Genomic DNA, 21,486 nt, shown 5'->3' on the forward strand with positions numbered 1-21,486 from the left:
TTCGATATTTTAATGAGAAGAAAGATTGCTTTCTAACTTATTCAGATGTGCCTTTGGATGTATCTAAATATACCAGTCTGTTACGGATGGAACAGAAAAGCTGTCCCGTTGTTGGAAAATGAAGTTACTTAAAAGAATGCTACCTTCAGAAGTAGCACCCTAACCTTCTTGAAGCATGCATGATGCTGGCTTGCAGAGCGGTTAAAAAGGTCTCAGATATTATTTAGGAAGGAATAAGCAGCATCAGTGATACATTAAACAAAACAACCTTCCTACCTTCGTTACCCTCTTATTGCTCATGCTGACAGAATGTGCTCTGTTTATACAAACATTAGAAACATGGGAAAAGTGTAAGTCCTTTGGAATTGTATTTTCTCTTCTAAAGCTGTTCACTATAATGGTGTTAGTATTTCGTTTCTTTGGGGGAATGTAGAGGCTTATCCCTTGACCCCTGGGGAGTTGCCTGTGAAGCAAGACCGTTCTTTTCAATAAACTTGTACACTGGGGATTTTCTTCGTCCCTTCTTTGGAGAGTGATATGGGAAGAAAACGATTTGCTAATGTTTGGAGACCAGACTTTGGGAATAGTGCTTTTTCCATGTTTCTATGTGAGGATTTTCTTGGAAATCCACAGAGGGGAATGCCTGCCAGTCTCTTAACTTGCCCAGCATTCCCACAAGAACATTGCTGCCTTTGTCTATCCTTCCTGTGTCCTACCATATCTCTATACCTGTTGGGGTAAAGCTTTGCAGAAATCAGCGCTGACAGAATTGGTATTGATTTCCTTGAGTATGCGTGGTGCTGAGCCTTGTGTAAAGTGGATCTTTCCACTCAGTGTCCATTTTAAGCCTAGGCGTTGCTAACACTGCAGTTCTTCCCAGAGAAGGGTTCTTAAAGTTGGGTGTTCATGGAAACTGACATAATGTTGACTTCATTCTTCTGGCATGAAACTTACATTGCTTTGATCCATTTAATTGAAGGAGAGGGTTGTTTATATTCCTTGTCTGGATTGTTTTTGTTTTTTGATCTTCTGCTCCCAGAGCACCACAAGGGGCTTCCCCTTCACCCCCAATTCCCCCCCGCCCCCAGCTTGCATCTCATGTCTTTCTTTGCAATGAAGTCTTTCCTTTGCTCTTCCATCTGTTTCACCAATAATAAGATGCTAATCAATATTTTGTTTATTTTGTTCTGTTGAACATTCACTCTAATCACCTCTTATATCCTAGGCAGACTTTTATTTCCCTGATTACAAAGGAAGACAACCCACAAAGAAAATACAAAGCAATTGGATTGTGAAAGATGCGCATGGGGGGGGGGGGGGGTTGATGATTTGGGGGAGGAGGACAGACACGAATAGGGGATGGATTTTTTAGTACTTGCTTTTATCCTTTCCCAGAATTGAAATAAATGCTATATTGTAGTAAATCCTGATGTGAGATTTTGCTGCCTCCCACACTGCTAATGAAAGGAAATAGCTAAAATACCTTTGTAGCTGGGTAAAGAAAGAAGTCTATATTTAGGATTCATTGTATGCATGTGGGGAAAAAATGTAAAGACAAATTTGATGACCTTATATGCATTGGGCAGAAATGGAATTAAAGTACTACTTTGTGTCATTCCCCCCCCCCTCCCCCCTTGTTTTTGGAACCATACATCCTTCAACCTGAGTTTTCAACCTTAATGGTCTCATTTATAGGTACATGATATGGATATACTCCCTAACTATGTGTATTATTCAATGGACCCTCTTTCAGTGGCACCTCGTTATTGTGGCCAGAAGAATAGAAACCATGTGGATAGTTTGTGGGATTAGGCTTGAATGCCTCCAAAATGCTGAATCACTATGGAGAGCAGAGTGGTGCAGGAAGTTATGTATGCATGTGAAGAAAGAACGAAAGCTAGAAAAATATGAAAATGATTGAAATAAAATTTGTTTTTCTTTAAAAGTCTCCTCCTAAAAGTAAGGATCTGCAACCTTTTTTATATATGGAGAATTGAAGGGCTGGAGAGTAATACAGTATACTGGGGAATCCAATTTAAATAATTTGTTTTTCAACGCTGATCTTCTTTATCCCCTTTCTACTTTTGAATTTGGTGAAATACCACATTATGAGAGGGCATATGTGATCTAAACTGTGGGTAGAACCTCTCTCATTCCTTCTCGTTCTTCCAAAAAGATTTTTCCTGCTGTTGACAAGAATGAACATTCAGCATAGTTTTGACTACGAAATGGTGTCTCTCCAAGGCAGACAGAGTTCTAGTGTATAAACTCTTCTCTCGTTATGCTCTAAAATATATTTTGGATACTTGTTACTTGAAGACACTAAAATCTATACACCTCGGTTTCCTCATAGTTAAAGTTAGCTGTTTTCTTTGATTTCTTCTGAAGTTATTTTTAGTGTGAAATGCTAAAAAAAAAAAAAAAAAAAGCACCTGCTTACAAAAATCCACTAAAGAAGCTCGCAAGAAACCTGAAACTTGCTGAAGAGCTTTGAGTTATCTGCGTTCTGCTCCTTTTGTCAACTTTTGCAGATGGATGTAGCCTTTTGATAAGCTCGTGATTGAACCAGATGACTGCTTTCATATGTTTTCATAGGCTGCACATAGCAGATTGGTAGGACCTAGTGGGAAGACTACATGGGTCATGATTTGTCACAGAATGCTAGGAGCAAATCCTTACGGTGGCCAGCAGAGGGAGAAATCTTACAACATCGGATGTGATCTCACAATAATGGAATTGGTAGAGGAAAAACAACTCAGGGCAACCATACCAAATTTTGAGTGGAAAATCGCTTGAATGATACACTTATGAAGGAAAGCTATATCTGCTGGGCAGTTTCTAACTTTTTGGATTACTGGAAATTGTAAGTTTTCATAATTCATAAAGAGGCAATGTCTTTTATGTCTTAATTCTAAGCTGTTAGTGTAATTTTCAGAAGGAAAGGGTTGTTAAGATCTTAACTACTGAAAGAAATGTGTTATAGTAGTTTTGACTGCAAAGACAGGACAGTTATACCTCCCCTCCCCCCTGGTTCATTTTGTGCTATTTTCCTTGGGGTGGACACTCCACTTGTGATTCTGTTCAACTCAGCTGTTCGTCACTTAAATTACAATGATATTCCTGCCAGGCTTAATTCTATGTTACCTTGTTTTAAAGGTTTTGAAGACTAGTAGGTCTCAGAGCGTCTTATGCAACTTCAGTATGTAGTGTGCTCAAATTGAAAGGGAAAGCATTCTTAAGATGAAGTGAAAAGAACGTAGTAAAAGAGGTGGTATTGAAGAAAAAGCAGACCTGTTTTGTAAAGGATGAAAGATTATGTATGGTTAATAACCTTTGAGTGATCCTGTGAGGTCTTACTGAAATACAGAGAGAAGTCCTATGCATTAATTATATTCCCTTTACCTATCTTAGGATAAGTCTTCACTTCTAATCCCCATGTAATAAAAACTGATCAAATTAATGAATGAACTTCATGTAGCTTATGTCTATGAGTTTAATAGACTGTTGGAGAGTCTTTGTAGTATTTCAGCTGATGTTTGCATTTTTTTCTGAATTTTCTGTGGTGCAGCTTCCATTTACAGTACTTGCAAACTGATGATTTTGTGTGCTTTGTCTTTTGATACTATATTGAATACGTATTTATATATTACTAGTGGCAACACTGGTAATCCTAGCATCTGGAACAGTGAAGAACGTTTTTTTTTTTAAATTTGGATTTGAGTGTGGGAAGATGTTTAAAGATTCACGCCCTTCTTTAACTCACTCTGCTATACTTGATTAGTAAGTCTTTGCTGCAGAAAAACTTCATGTAATTTTGCTGCTTTGCAGTTGGAGCAGCCCACAGCTGTCAAAGCAGGAACCTCTGCAGAGGTTTTTATATAATAAACATGTACAAAGGTACTTAGTCTCCTGCATACATAAGTAAAGAACGCTCGTGCAGGTGTGCACAGCTGAATGTATGAAAGTGGTACGGAAAGGTGATGGGTAGTAATTTTCATATGAGTACACACGGTGTAATATCTAGTCTGTATATTCTTCAAAGCGCATGCTAATCTGCTTTATATTCTTGTTTGAATTTATATTTCTGTGTGAATCAGAAGAAGCCCATATTTCAGATTATACTTTAGGCATTGCATTACAAGGTAGCTGATAGGAGAATACAGTGAAATGATCAGGATGTATAGCAGAATTCCATGGATAATTTTTTGAAATATTTCTTGCCATCATGATGATACATGGCAATAGTAATGGCTAAAACACCTGGTGACAACTCACTGGTGGCTTTCTGTGCTAACTTGTTACAGGAAAAAATGTCAGTTTTGGGATGAAACATTTTAGTTTCATTACTTTTATCTGATTTCTGGTTTGTGGCTTTCATGGGTGGGTATACATTATTAAACTGGATTAACAAGGTCTGTATTTCACTGTAGCAGTAGAGTATCGCGTTCACCTGAATTCAAAGCAGTGTTTTTGCTGAACAGCAAGGATTTAAAATCTCATGTTCTTTTTATAACCAATGGTTTGAGCTGAATTTGGTGGAGGACGTGCCCTATGGCAGAGTAGCAAATTACCGCCAGTTGCTTTTCAGTAATTGCTTATATGTAAGAAACTACATCTATTGGAACTGATGTACGGTAATAGATTGCAAGGGTGTGTTTGTATACAGAAGAAATTGTTTTCAGAAATAACATTTTTATTACATCTCATACTACAGGATGATCTTTTTCTGGTATTACTATAAACTGAGAATACAAGTTCCTTTAAGTAACTTTAAATTTTGGAAAGATAAAAAAATATTTGATGGTTTAGAAATTACAAGAAAGGATATACATGTGTCACCAAATGGGCTTGATTGGACAAAAGAAAAGCTGTAGCAGATCAGACTGGACATCCATCTAGCTGTCCGTAAGAACAATCAGTAGCAGATGCCTAGGGAGGGATGGATGTATGGGTGTAACATTCGTGGAGTGCTACTTCCTAGACTGGTCTCCCAACCTCCAGTTGCTGGGTCGGGGTCTTTTGGGAACCAGAACTTGTTGTTTGGTTTTCACAGCCCTTGATGAAGTTCCCAATCTTTAGGTTATGTAGTTTCTTTTATATACACACTATTTTTGGTATCTGTGATGTCTTGTGCTGAAGTTTAAGGATTTTCATGTTTCAGGAGCTGAAGACATTATTACCAACATGCCACAAGTACTTTTGAAATGTTTTATTATTTTAGGTGATAACGTCAATTCTTGATGCTTTAGCATTTCCTTAGTCAGTGAAGTATGTTGAAACATTGGTTAATCTTTCTGAAAGGAAGTATATTCAAGAGTTTCGTTTAGTTAATTGGTTTGTAATTGGCTGTCAGAACAATAGTAGTGACAAAACCAGAAAAGATACTTAAAGTGGAAAACAAATTTCTTGATATCTGTTTCTTACAGGTAATTATTTAGTCTTGATACTGCTACTGTCCTAAAAAGTGTTTGGGGGAAAAAAAAAAAAAAAAAAGGTATTTCAAGTCATACTAAGTCTGTTAGGGGAGGTGAAAAAAATGCTGCACCAGGATCAAGCTGAAAAGAAAAGGAGTATGTATTTTTTTCTAAGCTAACTCTGGAAAAGGAATATAGTCACTTTTGATATTACTGTTTTGTTCAACTTGTTTAAGTAGAGTGTTTGGGATCACTGGTAGTATCAGTTCTACAGCAGTTCATAAACCACGTTAATGATAGTCTGACCTGTTTTACCCTGTTGGAACACTGTCTTCACAAAAATAAACTCTTGGACTATTTCTTCTTATTTTTTATCTGGAAAACAGCTGAACATGTTTTAAATGTATTTGCTTTCATTTACAACAATATAGAAAAGAATAAAGTACATGATTAATATATTTGAGAAAAATCGAATATTCTTAAAGTTAACTGCCTATAAGAGACTAGCTAACTTTATTTTCTTATGTTGAACAGCATCAGTCTTCTATACATCGGCTTGGTTACAATGCCAAATATAAAGCCTTTAATTGTGAAGGGATTACTGTGAAAGATGTCTTTCATAACATGTAATACAAGCTTTGCTCTGATTTTCTTACTCGAAGCTTTGTATCACAAATGCTTTAATTATTTCAGGCCTTTTAAAGTGAATGAATGCAATAACATAATTAAATGAACAGTGTACTGTGTTACTTATTATTTTGTTACATAGCCATCTGGCTATGGCGAAATACAGTCATTTATATGAAGCTACATTTTTGCTTGTTTTTGTGAGGAATGGGTGTGTATATTTGAAAGTACTCTTTTCAGATACTATTTCAGGTACTTCTCTTTTTTCCTTCACTGTCTAAAAAGGCAAATCCTTTTGAATCTGAATTTGGTGCAAGGCCAAAAAATTTACTGATGCAATTCATGAAAATAAGCATGTTTTCCATAACTTCGCTTTTTGCAGTTGTTTGTTAAAAATACTTGTTGCAGTGATTCTTTTAGATAACTTAGAGTGTTCTGCAAAGCTCTATAATACTGTTATGTGTTCATGTTTACAGGCTGTACATCTGTCCCAGGCAAGTTTCCAGATTGAGGCCTTTGGCTCCAAATTCATCCTTGACCTCACTTTGAATAAGTAAGTGCACAATTTCAGGTTTCTTTCTTTCCTGTTCTAAATTGTCTTCAACTTATGATACAAGGTCGGAGCACATGAAATTCCAAGATCTATGGAAAACTATGCTGTTGTCCAAGTTTATTAATACAAAATAACATCTAGTCTATTTTAAGCAAGGTAGATGTTACCCTTACTGACATCCGTACTGTACCTTTAAAATTTTATCTCTCAGAAAGAATAATGGTACCTAAAGATGAAACGTATAAAGCAATATCTTGGGCTTCAGAAGCCTAAACCTGACAGTGAAAATGCAGAGCATTTGAAACTTACGTTTACTCTTACATTTGTAAATGATCTTTATGATTACTAAGTATGTATTAATATATTGTTATAACTATGAATTTAAAATGTATAGTTCAACTATAATTATATTGCCAGCTGTTAAAATGTAGTTTCCAGTAATAAAAAAAACACCCCAATGATTAGGACCCCAATGATCCTAAAGGACTAGCATTTTCTGTGTATTCTGTCTATGGTATTTTTTTCATGCTTTGATGCAACAGAAGCAATTGCAGAATGATTGACTTTTGCTACCTACAGTTTCTGAACCTGTGTGTAATAACATCATAAATCACAGTAAAATACAGTGAACATGCTTCATATGTAGTAGAGAAATGATGATAGCTATCAGTAATTTAGTTCCCATATTGTAAATGCAGTAAGCATGGAAATGTTGGAGAAGAGAGATTACCATGAATAATGTTACAGAAAGTAATGCAAGTTGGTCTACATCATTTCTATTTATACCATGGTAAAACATAGTTCAGTATATTGGACAGTGACTGGAGATGTTTGCTATCATTTTTGCTGTTTTACTTGCATGCCTTCTCAGATTGATTTAGGACAGCAAAGCATTTACTTGAAAGGGCAAAGACCGGATGTGTCAGTGGCTTATGTACTGTATTTATAGAGAGACTCCAGTAGAATTAGTGTTTGAAAGGTGTGGATTTTTTTGCTTTGTTTTTAATATATATCGATGAACTGTAAAGTAAATATTACTTTAGTTGTTCAAGGCATGTAGGAATATTGTAAATATTTATATGACTGGCTCATCTTTAATGATTTGGAAACCATACTGTTGACACTATCATCACGAAGTTCCTCATGACGTTGGGAGTCTTAGTGGTTTGGCTGTACTGAAAGGTGCAGCCTAGAGTCTGTTTACTTGTAAGGTAAACACCAATTTCAGATAATTCTCCGGTCTGGAAGATCTGACTTATAATACAGATCATTGTTGGTTTAGTTGTTTGTATCGCCTCTGTTTATATCCGCAGCTGAAGATAGGGAGCTATGTTTCTCTAAAAAATGTAAGAAAGTTTTTGTGCTACTGAAAATTTGCACCCATAAAGTTTACGAATAAAGTAGAAACATAAAATCAGTACTAAATGCCAGACAGATAAAATCATCTATAGTATTGCATAAAAGTCAATTGTATTTTGGGCTGTATAGAAGTATGACCATCAGGTCGAGGGAGACGCATCTCCCCTGCTCTTGTGAGACCCCACTGGAGCACTGTGTTCAGCTCTGAGACCCCCAGCACAAGAAGGACATGGACAAATTAGAACAAGCCCAGGGGAGGGCCACGAGGATGATCAGAGGGTTGGAGCACCTCCCCATGAAGACAGGCTGAGGGAGTTGGGGTTGTTCAGCCTGGAGAAGAAAAGGCTACGGGTAGACCTTAAAGCAGCTTTCCAGTACCTGAAGGGGGCCTGCAGGAAAGCTGGAAAGGAACTCTTTACAAGGACATGTAGCGGTAGGACAAGGGGTAATAGTTTTAAACTGAAAGAGGGTACATTTAGATTAGATACAAGGAAGAAATGCTTCACTGAAGAGTGTGGTGAGGCACTGTAACAGGTTGCCCAGGGAAGCTGTGGGTGTTCCATCCCTGGAGGTGTTCAAGGCCAGGTTGGATGGGGCCCTGGGCAACCTGGTCTAGGGCAAGGTATCCCTGCCTATGGCAGGGGATTGGAATTAAATCATCTTTGAGGTCCCTTCTAACCCAAACCATTCTGTGAAAGCGTATTTGCAGCTTCTGCTGTCATTGAACTTTTCTGTTGTCTTAAAGGAAAAAGTAACACGCAGCATTGTCTTAACCCACTATTTATTTTTTTAAAAAAGCAAGCAACAACAAAACAAAACACTTTAAAAGTATGTTCAGTAATTGAAAAAAAAAAAAAAAACGTTTTTATCCACAGTAGTGTCAATTTGTTTAAACAACGCAGTTGTGTAATCAATGATTCTAGTATATCTGAACAATTTCTCATCTTTTATTTCATTTATGTGTTATACACATTAGAAAAGTTGTGTGAGAGGAGCTAACAAATTACTTTTTAATGATCCCTTTTCCACTAATGTGTGAAAGGCATTTAGCTATCCTCCAGTTGAAGGACAAGTGTTTCTGTGGGTAACTCTTACGTCCTGGTTAAAGATAGCAGTCTTTATGTTCTGGTGTAGAACTAAAACACGTTAGAGAGAAATAGCAAAGAACAGTGAGTTAGAAATGTCTACTTCCTGTTTTTTAGTGCTGAGGGCAGTTGGCTATATTGTGTTTGTCACAGAAACAGCGGTTTTTGTCTCATGGTCTAGCACCAGCCTCTGAATAACAGAGTGTCCTGCTCTGGGAGCCTTCACCTACAGGGATTCATTCTAAAGGCTGTGGCACAAAAAAGGAGTGGGAAATTCAGTACCAGAGCTGCACAGAAACAGAACGTAAAAAATAAAGACTTCCCACCTTTCCCATTGAAAACTAACTTCCTTCAAGATTTAGGGGTGGGATGGGGGTGTAGGTCATATTTTTCAGCTTTGCTTTCTTTTTTCTGTAGAAGTCCACCTAAATTTCCAATTTTTTTTTTTCCACAATGAAGAGATTATATGGAAAAAAAAAAACCTGGCATCTTTGGCATGAACTGAAAAAAAACCACATTTGACTGTAATATGACTTAAATATTTGAGACATTAAAATATGATGATTAGTGTGAGCGATCATTCCCTATTAGGTGAGAAGCAGCATTATAGCCAGCTTGTTGCAGCCAATATTATCCACCAGTTTTAAGCTTGTAAATGGTGTGTTGTCTTTTGTATGTATTTCTGAAAGGCTGAATGTCATTTGAGAATAGTCACAGAGCAGATAACATTGTTAGCAGAATTTCAAAAAGAAAGACAGTAACTGGATTTTTTGTGAATCTATTCAGTTTTTTTTTTTTTTTAATTGGAAATGTGAAAACTAGTCATAACTTTTCCAGGAGGAAACTTCAAATATTTATAACATTTTCTTAAAGGCAAGTCTAAATGCTTAGGGTGCTAAATGGATCCTATGAGATACATGAGCTGCATAAATTAAATATGATAGTATTACTGTGGCAAGTTTAGCCTGCTTTTAACAAATTTCTGTTACAGATGAGATGCAAAGAAATCAGTGTTAGTATTTTAAACAAAGTGTGTGTACTCATGTGAATATTTGTGGTCTTGAGTCTGAGCTGCAGGTAGGAGCTTTACTGCCTCATTTCCAACTCCCAGAACTGGAGGCAACCTATTCAGTTACTTGCTTCAGTGGGCATTCCGCATGTAAAAAGTGTTGGAGGGAGACGCTAAAAACTCTCCATGTTTTTCAACACACAATAATGTGAAAAAAGTTCTCTGTTGTCTTTGCAAGGGTTAGAAATACCTGATAATGTGGAGAAACTTAATTTTCAATTATTGTATTCAGCCGCAAACTAGCAACTAAATTGTAAGCAATATTTCGGTTATTCTGTCCTCTTACTATTTTGTTTCTCTAATTTTGTGTGTGTGTTTAGCATGATTCTCTTCAGCTATTCTGTTCCATCCTGTCATTAAGGCTATGGTAAAAATGTGTATTTATAATATGCATGCATGAGCATTTATATGTTCACTAATGTGCACAGTCTTGTGTTTTACTTAGTCACTATTCCAGAAGTTCAGTGGGAGGTAATACCAATCCTGCCACATACCAAGAGGCCGCACTCTTAGCTCAATTTCTCGAATGTTTACCAGCAGTATTTTCAGCTCCTCTTTCATTCCTTCTAGAACTTTCCAGATCAGTCTTTTTAATATTTACCTTGTCTCATTTTTCTTTATCTCATCCCTTTCTCTTTGGCCAATATCTATAAAATAAAAATGTGTGTGTGCATTTGTTTCTGTATGGGTTTTATAGAAGAGGACTTATAACTGCAGCCGTATAAATTAATGTTAGAGTGCCTGACTTACAAGCACTCAAGTTTTAGATTTCCCTGTAGTAATTAATGCCGCTGTGCAATGAAAGTCTATCAATAAATTCACATACAGTATAGCTTGTTTCAACAGAACTATAGGAAACTCAGGATAGGCTCATTTCTGTTAAAAGTTCCACTTTATTTTAAGTGCTCTTGGGAAGTATGTTCATGCATGGAATATAGTGGAAGCTTCTGAGAAGAATTTGGTTTAAAGAAACAAAAATCTGAGAGGACATGCATGCTGTTTGTCTTATTAAAGTGCAGATATTGGTGTTGTAAATGTTATCCTTCTTGTCTGACACTTTAAGAGTGAAAAGACTTTATTATGTGCGTTCTTTATTCTGCAATTAATCAAGTGTGGATATCACACCCTTCTAAGCAGGGTATAGAATAGCTGTTAGCTGAGATGTGACCACAGCCATTGGACTGGTGGATTGTTAGGGTCAACAAGCTCAGGGCATTGCAAATGTACATACGAGGAAATAAGACAATGTTACAAAATTCTACCTGGCAGGAGGAGGATGTTTATTGCCTCTTCCAGTGTAACACCTGTGGACACCAAATAAAGGAGGTGCTTTTCACAAAACATAAAATTAAAATAATGTCACAGACTACTAATGTGACTTATTAAACAGTTTACAGGAGTTTTAAAGGATTGCAAAGACAGAGAAGACATCTACTGAGGGCCATTAAAAACAATGATACTAACTCTGGTTTAGGAAACCCTAGTGTCACAGATCGCTGCATGCTGAGAAAATACACCCCAAAATCGCTACACACGTGTTTTTGCTGTCAAACAGCTTACTGTGCTTTTGCCTGTCTTGGTGTGTTCTAGGGGAAGAAGGCTATGTCCTTGTACTCCTTGCTTACATGTAACCACTGTAGTGTGGCAGTGCTGAAGAATTACCTTTCTAGCCTTGCAAATTTTTCACTGTTTTGTGAGATGGTCCTGACTTGTCACCTAGCTCTCTATGCTGAAGTGAATTACTGGGATCTCCAATTCTGCTATACTTAGGCTGAAATCTTTGCCTTTGGAGATAGTGTAAAGCCTGCCTATGCTCTACATCTGGTTAAGTTTGTCACACTAGCTCCTAAGAGCCTGTACCACAGGCTCTTACCTGACTTGATTCAAAGACAAAGCTAAAGTTACACAAAGTAGTTCAATATGGGAGCATGGATTAAGGGAACCAAAATAAACTTTTAGTTTGCTGGAGTACTAGAAGGAATCTCTGATTCTGCTATAGTCATTTATCTAATCTGAAGGCAGTCAAGTCAACCTCTATGAATAAACTTACTTTGCTAGTTCTAGTAGTAGAACTAAAATAAATTTAAAATTTGTGCTTGCATCCAGTTGGATTTTTCCTTTGTAATAAGAGTTGGTTTAAATCAGACTGTTTTCACTGGACACAAAGGAACAGAGCATGTAGATCGTTTAGTGAATTCAGTAAGAGGAAAAGAAACCCAAGTTTCTATTGTGTGCAGAAAAAGCTTGTTTTAAATTGAAGGAGGCTTTGGCAAATCCGATTACCATTGAATGAGATCATTCTGGCAAAGATGGCATCCCTCAGCTTTATGTTACAGGATAATAAAATTCATATTGATAATTCAAAACTACCTGATTCCCAGCTGGCTATGGAAGAAAGGGATCAACTAAAATGCAGTATTGAATGAACTTGAACAGTTGTTTAAATAAAATCTTTATTTTGTCAATTGCTCTTCTAGGAAGACTGTCATAGTGAATTACATTGAAATATTTTCCATAACAGTCCTCATATCTTCTGTAATGTTGTCTAGCATTTCATTTATTCAGATCCTTTCAAGTAGCACTTTTTAAAGTGGTATGATCTTTGGTGCTGTGGTAGAGGGAAATCCTGGTAGAAACTGAGCAAGATACTGGTCTTAATATTCTGAAGAATTCTTCAAGCTCCTACTTTAAAAATGCTTATTGAGGTAGCCATTAAAATATAGCATGCTCCATTCTGAGCTGGAAGGTTTTAGGACAGAAGGTGTCTCTAGAAGTACCTAACCAGAGGATCGTAAATTGTTTTCTGAACTCCTTTGAACAGATTCAGGGTTTCTTTAACTGGTGGAGGCAGATTGATCTTGAAAAATAATATGTAGCACTTTTCTATAAGAATATATGCACTTTTCTATATATTCTGCACTTTTCTATAAGAATTCAGAACATGCTGCTTTCCTGTTAATACATTCAGGAGATCTTTCCCCACTTGAGGACTTAAAAACAAAACAGCAAAACTGAACACCTAAAATATCACCTAGGGAATTTCAGCTTAACAAATTTGTCAGTTTTTTTTTTTTTTTAACCTGAAAGGCAAGCCAAACAAAAACACACACAGAACATAGAGCCAGACTGTGCATGAAGTGATTTTTAAATGTGTGCTATTTACTGTTACAGAATCATTATGATGTTAGTAGTAGAGTGTGGACTTTCTTTCATTTCATAATTATGAAGAAAATTGACCTATATGCCTGAATCATCAGTTGTTACTTTTAATTGTTTTTAAGCAGACATGTCTAGTCTATGGTGTCATATTTTGATTTTTCACCTCCTTAAAGATGATGTAAGAAAAAATAGTGAATCCTCGTTGTGTTTTTAAAAAAATAATATTTCCAATATAATTACTCCTTGGAGATAGTCTGGTCAGAGGCAGCAGCCAAGTAAAGTTTATTGTAAATAGATACTAGGAACTTATGTTAATAATACATTCACATAAGAACAGGTGTTGGTTTTTTTTTGTTTTTTTTTTTTTCAACAAAGGTTGTAGATACAGTTGAAACTGATAACAGAAAAAGGCTGTAGATGGCCAGTTCATTTGATGACAGCATCTTGATGATGTAACCAAATGCTGTAGAAAGCTCCAAGTTTCTTTTCACATATTTATGTGCTACTAACCTATATCTGTCAAATAAATGGTCAAAAATACTTGATGTGTATTCTGTTACATAGTTCACAAGATGTTTCCAAACTGGATTGATGAAATGCTGCTTCTGAGCTTGAAGCATTTCACAATACTTTAGAAAATCATTGATTGGTAGTAGGTTAGTATAAAGGAAATTTAAGAAGTATGCGAAAATGATAATTCCTCTGTACTTCCTGGAAACTAACATTAGTTATTTGTGTATGAGATTTTTAAAAAGTAACTTAGTGGCATTTACCTAGCCCAATCATTATTTTTTTTTTCCATCAGGATAGTTAGATGTCAGCTGAGGTAAGTTATTTCTCACACTGCAGTTCTCCTGCTATTGGCAGTAGCAGTGGTGAAAGGTTGTGCCAGGGAAGTGGATATGAGCTCTTCAGCAAGCTTATGCTGCTTTAACAGCTGGCCTGTGTCTTTGAAGAAGGCAACTACCAGAATAGCGTTTCTGTTTGCTGCTTATTTTGCTTATGTCTAAAGCAACGTAACTCTGGTAGAAGAGGTAGTGATGCAGAACAGCTCAATAAAAACAGTTATTTAGGGCAAACTAGGAAGGGCAGAGGGAACTTCAGAAAAGGACATGGTAAGCACAACTTTTTTTTATGAATTCAAGCACTATGTCTAATTTTGGATTGTAATTTGAAATAAGTGCTTATTATTAAGATGTACTAACATGGTACTGGTCTAAATATGCCTTTGTCTGATGTGATCACAACTTACACAATTGTTTTTGTTAATGCTCACGTGGTTTCCAGTGCTCATAATGTTGGAAAACCAAATTTGCTATACCAGGTGCATTTCTGCTGAACCAAAATGTAAATGGATCAACTGACAGGTGACAAAACACAGTCTAGTGTAGATTAGGCATAATATATATTTTCTAAAATTCAGAGCTGCCTTTCAGAAGTAAATTTAGGTATTCTGTCAATGATAAGGAAGAATTATTATTTTGTTATGTGGAGACCTCTACTTTATGCATGAGTTCTTATTCCTCGGGCATGTGAGCTTTTAAATGATGTATTCCAGGCCTTTATTACAGTGTTCTTATGTGTGTCTGTCTTTCATGTTGGGAAAAATGTTTGAAAGTTATTCTGGATTTTTTTTTTATCCCCTCTTCTCAGAGTATCCCCCCCTTGGCATTTGGGAAGTACATTGTGAGTAGCAGGCCCCAACATTCTTTGAAGGGAATTTGCTCAGCACAGAGAATTTTGTTGATAATACTTTGTATCTAGCAGGTCGACAAGACAGTAGAGTTGGAATGTCAGTGATGACGAAAGTGAAGTGTTTACTGGAAAAGCCACTGTCTGCTGCACCTTTGCTTTATGCATGTAAGATATAGATAGGAATATTCCACTATAAGCATGTCATGTTGGATACCCTACCATGTAGAACTCTGTTTATTACCTGTACAGTTGAAGGTAGTGAGAAGCTGAAGAATGGAGAAGGAAACAACTAAGTTACGACAGTAGCCCAACCAAAATCTGGGAAGAGAGCGCTGAAGTCTGCATAGATTCTGCAAAGGGTAGACAAAAGAACTTCTGAGCAGCTCTTACACTACGTGAAGGGAGACAAATCTAAGGGACAAATCCTCTAATTAAACTACAGTTAGTTGTGAGTCAGTAGACCCAGTGGGAATCCACTCACTGCAATTCTTAAAGATGCCAAAAGTACTGGAGAGCACTGAAAGCAGTTCTGAGATCACTCATGTAAGGTTGCTAGAAGACAATAAAAACGAGGGGAGAGATTGTGTGCTTGATTTGGAAACTGGTAGATAAAACTGGATCCTGGTGTTGGTTTGAAGAAGCCAAATGGCCTCTGTGGATTCAGGCAGAAGTGTCTGTAAAAATCTGAGTCTAAGTAAGCAAAGTGCTAGTAATCTTAAGGTTTGTAACTGGCCTTCTCAAGTAGTACTAACTTATCAGACAAAGTTTAAGAAACTAGCTTTAAGGCTTCAACTTTCAGCTGAGGAAAACATGTATAGCTATGTGAATGTGACTTAAAAGAATAGCAAATTTATTCTTGTGTGTCTGTTCAACCTCACCTCATGAGGTTAACCTCATCTGCTGTATGAGATTGCAGTGGGCTGTGATGAGACTGAGCAAAGCACAACAGTTAAAAACACAGAATAATTGAGGTTGGAGTGGGGATGTCCAGTCCAGCTGAATCCAGTTGATCAAGGCTGTTTCTAGTTGAGTGTAGTTCCAGGGTTTAAACATCCTCATAATATTTTTTTTTTATTTAACTTACACCTTATCAGAATTTTCCATTTTCCTACTTGTGTCAGTTACTTCCAGCCTTGTCCAAACTACCCTATTAAGTAGTTGAGGAAAGCAGTCCTTATATATGGTATAATAATCATGAAAAAGACAAAGAAGAAAGGATATTATCAGCACTCTTCGGTTTAAATGCTTTGTATATGTAATCCTCTTTAGAAGCTTCAAACCTTGCCACATTAAATTTTGTGAATGTTTGTATTGAAGTCATGGACTTGCACTATTTATAAAGTGTTTTCGTTTTCTCGCAGAAAATGTATAGCTTACCATGATGCGTATAGAGAAAGTAAGAAATGATTTTATGCAGCTAAATTTATTTTTATATCAGCACTTTAAATGTGTATCTGTTAAATACTGATATCAAAATGAAGGTTAAGACAAATGATGAGACTTCAGTTATTATTCATAGCTATTGCTGTTGGATTTGCAGGCACGGAGTGCCCATACTGTGGTCTCCCAGTGCCATCAAAAAGGGCTTTTAAGAGAACCACTGGTAACTGACCTCTGAAGGAGCTTCTCTGATAAGTATAATGCCTGATAAATGCAGCATGAAGAAACGATTTTATGAGCCAGTAGTCCCTGAGTTACTGTCTTATCAGGATTGCTAATAGCCTAATCTCAGTTTGAGATACCCATTATTATAAGTTGTTGTTAGTCATGAATTCCCATTAGAACTATTTTGTCAGACCAGGCTTCCATAATGATGATATTTTTTATTCATAGCAGCAGTATTTTTCATGTCTGTGTCACTAGCAGACCCTTTCATGATTTTTTTTTTTTAATTTGTAAGTGTACAGGCTCTGCTCTTAGAGGCCTGAAAAGTGCTGAGAAATCTGGACCACATTAAGTAGCATGTTTATCTTGCATATAAGATGGTGCCACAGTTAACATGTTTTATTGTTTTGCTGTCCTGAGGCTACTGTGCTGCAGTCCTGATTTTAACTGGGTGAGAGGTGAATGGGACATTTGAAATGATCCATGGATTTTCACAGGTTAGATAATCTTACTTCAAAAAAAAAATTGTAAGTTATTTACAGTGTAGGGATTTTTTTATGCTTCGGAAATGCCTTGCCAGTGTGCTTTGAAAAGAAGAAGCAAGAATGAGAAAAGAATCTGAGAACAAAAAGTAAAACGAAGAAAGGGGGTAGTATGTGGTTTTTGTTTTTAAGAAAAAAAATGAAAAAAGGTTTTTTGCAGATGTGAAAGTGAGGTCTTCAGGACAACCGTGTATTTATTTGTCTACTCTCGCATATATTGTATGTAATTTTTAGGTCAAATATGAAATGTTTTTGAAAACAATAATGAACTAAGCACATGTTTTGTCAGTAACAATTACTGGCAGCAAGAAAAGTTCTGAAGTCATTGGATTTTTTTTTTAAATATATATTTAAAAGGCTGATAATCTTACTCCAAAGCTAAAACAGGATTGGATTGCAGAATGAAATTCCTCCTTCTGAAACACACTCTGACTCCCAGTGCGTAATCAAACTATTTGCTGGACACAAGCTGCCTGATTTTTATTTTTTTAACTAATTTACAAGGAAAGAAAAAATAGTTTGAAGATTTTAACTAAAACATCTGCATAACAGTATAGACTATTCATATTTTTCTCATCTTGCTATTTCCTTTTTTTTTCAGTGATTTGTTATCTTCCAATTATGTGGAGATTCACTATGAAGATGGAAAACCGAAGTTTTCTAAGGTATTGTGCTCTTAAAATGTGGCAGAATGGTCTTTCTGGGGGAACAATGCAATTGAAAAAAAAAAAGGAAAAAAAAAAAAAGATTTGCAAGACTTCTTAAAACACCAGAAGCCTTTTTACAGACACATGAGGAAACTCATCTGATCTTGTAAAGATATCTCAGTAACACAAGAATAATACAACAAAGGAGACCTGTGTGGTGGGGATGGGAAGTAGGCAGTGATAGGTGGTAGTAATTTAGATGATCCAGGTAGTGCCGGAACAGTTACGCCTTGTAAAATGTAGGGTAGTCTTCATTAATTATTTATGTATCCTTAGCAGAAATTGAAAGGGGAAGAGATAACGGAAATCTAAGACACACAAACAAACAACTTGCAGTGACTTTTCTTTGCAAGAATTATACAGTTGGGAAACAAAAAAGGAAAAAAGGAAAACCAACTGAAACCTTAACCGCTGTAGTTACTACAAAACCAGCATGTTACTTGACGTCCAATTAATTTAATTTGTCAAACTGTCTCCTAAATTGAATTCAATGCCAATAAACTATTGATCCAAAGACAAAGAGATAAAGTTATGTAAGATAGTTTAACATTAGGAGAATCAGAATCATCTTTTTGTTGTATTAACAAAATGAAGACTTGTAGGTTCATAGGAAGATTATAAGATACATTTTCAGGGAATGACTTATTTCATAGCTGATATAAATGCTGGATTATTTGTTGTGAGTTTTCTATATATGAAATACATCTTTATTTAGAGTGAAACTTGAATAATTGCGTTTATGCCTTCAGCAGAGTGGGACTTGTTTGTTCAAATACTAGATGTCTCATTGATTATTTTGCCCTTGCTTTAGAGAATCCCAAAATTACATCATAGATAAGGGCAAAATAAAACAGGGACATTGCAATATAATTATTGCCATATACTTTTCTGTATTCTTCTACTGAAAATAGGAATTTGTCTCATGTAACGTACTAAGAAGGTGGTTTCATTTCATTAAGACTCAGTACTCTGCAGAATGGGCAGAAAAGCTAAGTGATGCAAGAAAACAGTTCCCTCTGGAATTTGGACAAGCTCATGCAATTGTTAGCTGCAGCACTAGCATTGAGCACTGCGGTTGCTGAATCATGAATTTGACTAGAAAATTATACTGGAACTTTAAACTGAGCAAAAGTACCGCCTTTGCGTGCTGCAGTAACTTGATTCAGACTTCCCAGGGGATCTTCTCTGAATTTATTTAGAAACAACAGTATTGCTCCTGAGGTCACATTAATGTCATAAAGGCTTCATTATAACTTCAGAAACTATACATGCAATTAGTTTAGGAGGTCAAATAAGGACTGCATCCTAAACTGCTGCAGTATCTTGTAATCCTTTTTAGACTTGAATAAATAAAAGATTGTTTCCTGATACGGATGCAAAGAAGTGAGATCTTGACAAAAAATAATGTTTTCTAGAATTAATTTGGGGTTAGAATTAATTTGGGGTTAATTTGTTTATAAGAGTGAATACACCAGAGAACAAACAATAATTTGTGCAATTGCACAGCAAACTTAAAAAGTTTGAAAAGCTGCTTGTGCAAGAAAGATGATCACAATTTAGTTGTTAAAAAGCATGTTATATGTATTCTTTCACTGATGGAAAAGTGAATACATAGTGATTGCTTTTTGTGTAATATTTTGATTAAATTGTGCACAATAGAGTCTATTAGGGAATTTCATTCAGATTCTGAATAACTCATTAAACAAGCTGCAAAGTAGAAATAATGCTGTGCATAGTTGCATTTACATGTTTTGGTAATTCCTCAAGTTATAGTAATTGCAGAAGCAATGGATTCAATATGCTTGTTGGAATTCAGATGACATGATATCAGAATTAATATCTTGATGATGAATGCTACATTTTCAAACAGTGTGGGAGCAAGATAACTGTAATGAAAGGTTCTTAATAAAACTTTTTAAGAATGCTTTTTATCTTTAGTTTAGCTGGTGTTACCATTGATAGACATTAAAGACCAGCTATTAAAATTAAGTAAATCAGTGTCATTCAGTTTTCCTTATTTAAGCTTCAATGACATATAGCACCAGAATTTCTGTTACTTAAAAGCTTCTAAATTCACTAATTCTTCTTTCACATACACTTTAGAAAACAAGAGTAATGTTGTAGTTTCTTTTTTAACGCTGATAGCCTGAACAGTCTGTTAATGTTGTTCTGGATGCTTTTTGTTGATAGACAATAAATATACTTGTTTACTTGATTAAATCGTTCCTATGAAGCTAGTTTATTCTATCCTTAGTCAGAAAAAGTAGTTCTGTAAGCCTTTAACAGTCCTAAACACTTTATTCCTCAGTGATTTTAGGGATTAGTAATTCTGCTGTCCAGCAATAAGGATAGAATTAATTTCTGCATGAGAATAGAGATAAAGGATTTAATAATGTGATTTGTGGCTGTCTATAGTATGTATTCCTAAAATACGCCAGAGTTCTTCATTTTTTTTATACGTACTTAGCTATTTACGATCAAAATAATACAAAACTGTTAATAGTGCAGTGTAACCCTACCCACATTAAATGGAAAAATTAAATATAAAAATCTAGTGCATAGAAGAAAGAATATTTAGAAAAACAATGCCTTGTAAAACTGTGGAAAGTCCCAAAAAACAGATTAAAAAAGATCTTCATGAAGTTATTTTAACACTAGTAATTCTTGCAGTGAGTAGATGATGGTTTGACAAAACAATTATTTCTGAATTTCCCATCTAAATCATTTATTTGTTGTAGTCTGCTGTTAAGATGTTTCCTAGAAGCTTCCTAGCCTCTGGGGAATAAAATTGTGCTTCCTCTTTCTGATTTCATGGATCTCTGTTTTCTACAAAAGGAGACTGCCTCAGTGTGATTCACACAGGGTACTCTGACACAAAATAGCCGGTAGCTTTGGAGCTAGAGCACATTTCTGGAAAGTGAGGAGATGGGAGTCGACACTCCTCAAGGTGACCTGGGAAATTGTTAAGAGATGAGAAACTTGGGTTAAGTGTTGAGAAGGGCATTTTCTTTTAATGATCTATACTTAATAAGCCACTGCAACTCTATTAGGTGAGGATCTTAAACTTGTCACTCTCTTAGATGTGTTCTGAACATGCCTGAAGTCCCCTTCAATGATTATGTTGCTTCTTTGCCCACTTTAAGGAGAGCTTAGTCAGGAGCTAATTGCTTTAGGAGAGGAGTGGTCAGTGTAGCTCGTTCTATGATGAGAAATTGGGTAGCAATTCTCAATCCAGCAAAGTTGCACTTTGATTTCAGGTGAAAGCATGTAGCATTCACTAGAGTTGGTGTGGTATCTGAGCAAGGCTTTTGAGAATCAGAACTTGAAGATTTTAAATATGTATCAAATGTTTCCTGTGGTATTTTGGCCTCTTGTTTTGTCCTGTTCCCCCATATTGCAGCTTCCCTTATCTGCCTGTGGAGAAGTGGCAGACTACATTCAGTTTCATTGAACACCCATTTGATAGGACTTCTGAACAAATTTGGTTCTGCCTAATCCCTGAAGCTATTGACTGTTCAAATCCTTCACTGTAGCATTCATCAGGGTCTTCCTCCCTTATTTCAAATAATTAAGGCCTTTCAGAACTGAGGTTTTAGAAGTAGTTTGCCTAATGTTTTTTTGTTGTTGTTTAAGTCTCTAACATTTAAACATGCTTGTAGGTAATTTAAATG

The 21,486-nt window shown here is 36.0% G+C and overlaps 1 protein-coding gene across 12 annotated transcripts in view; it reads left to right on the plus strand.

Moving 5' to 3' along the window:
- ADAM23 (ADAM metallopeptidase domain 23) overlaps positions 1 to 21,486 on the plus strand; it is a 75,085-nt gene that overhangs the window by 2,738 nt on the left and 50,861 nt on the right. For all 12 annotated transcript variants that reach the window (XR_014586195.1, XM_083842241.1, XM_083842244.1 and 9 more), the window contains exons 3-4: positions 6,518 to 6,594; positions 17,710 to 17,773. Coding sequence is in view for 11 of the 12 variants with exons in the window: in XM_083842241.1 (XP_083698367.1) it covers positions 6,518 to 6,594; positions 17,710 to 17,773 (141 nt within the window). In the remaining variant the exon portion in view is untranslated. The remainder of the gene's footprint in view (positions 1 to 6,517; positions 6,595 to 17,709; positions 17,774 to 21,486) is intronic.

Source organism: Anser anser (assembly GCF_964211835.1).
Source record: "Anser anser genome assembly, chromosome: 6".
In the NCBI taxonomy this organism is placed as follows: Eukaryota; Metazoa; Chordata; class Aves; order Anseriformes; family Anatidae; genus Anser; species Anser anser.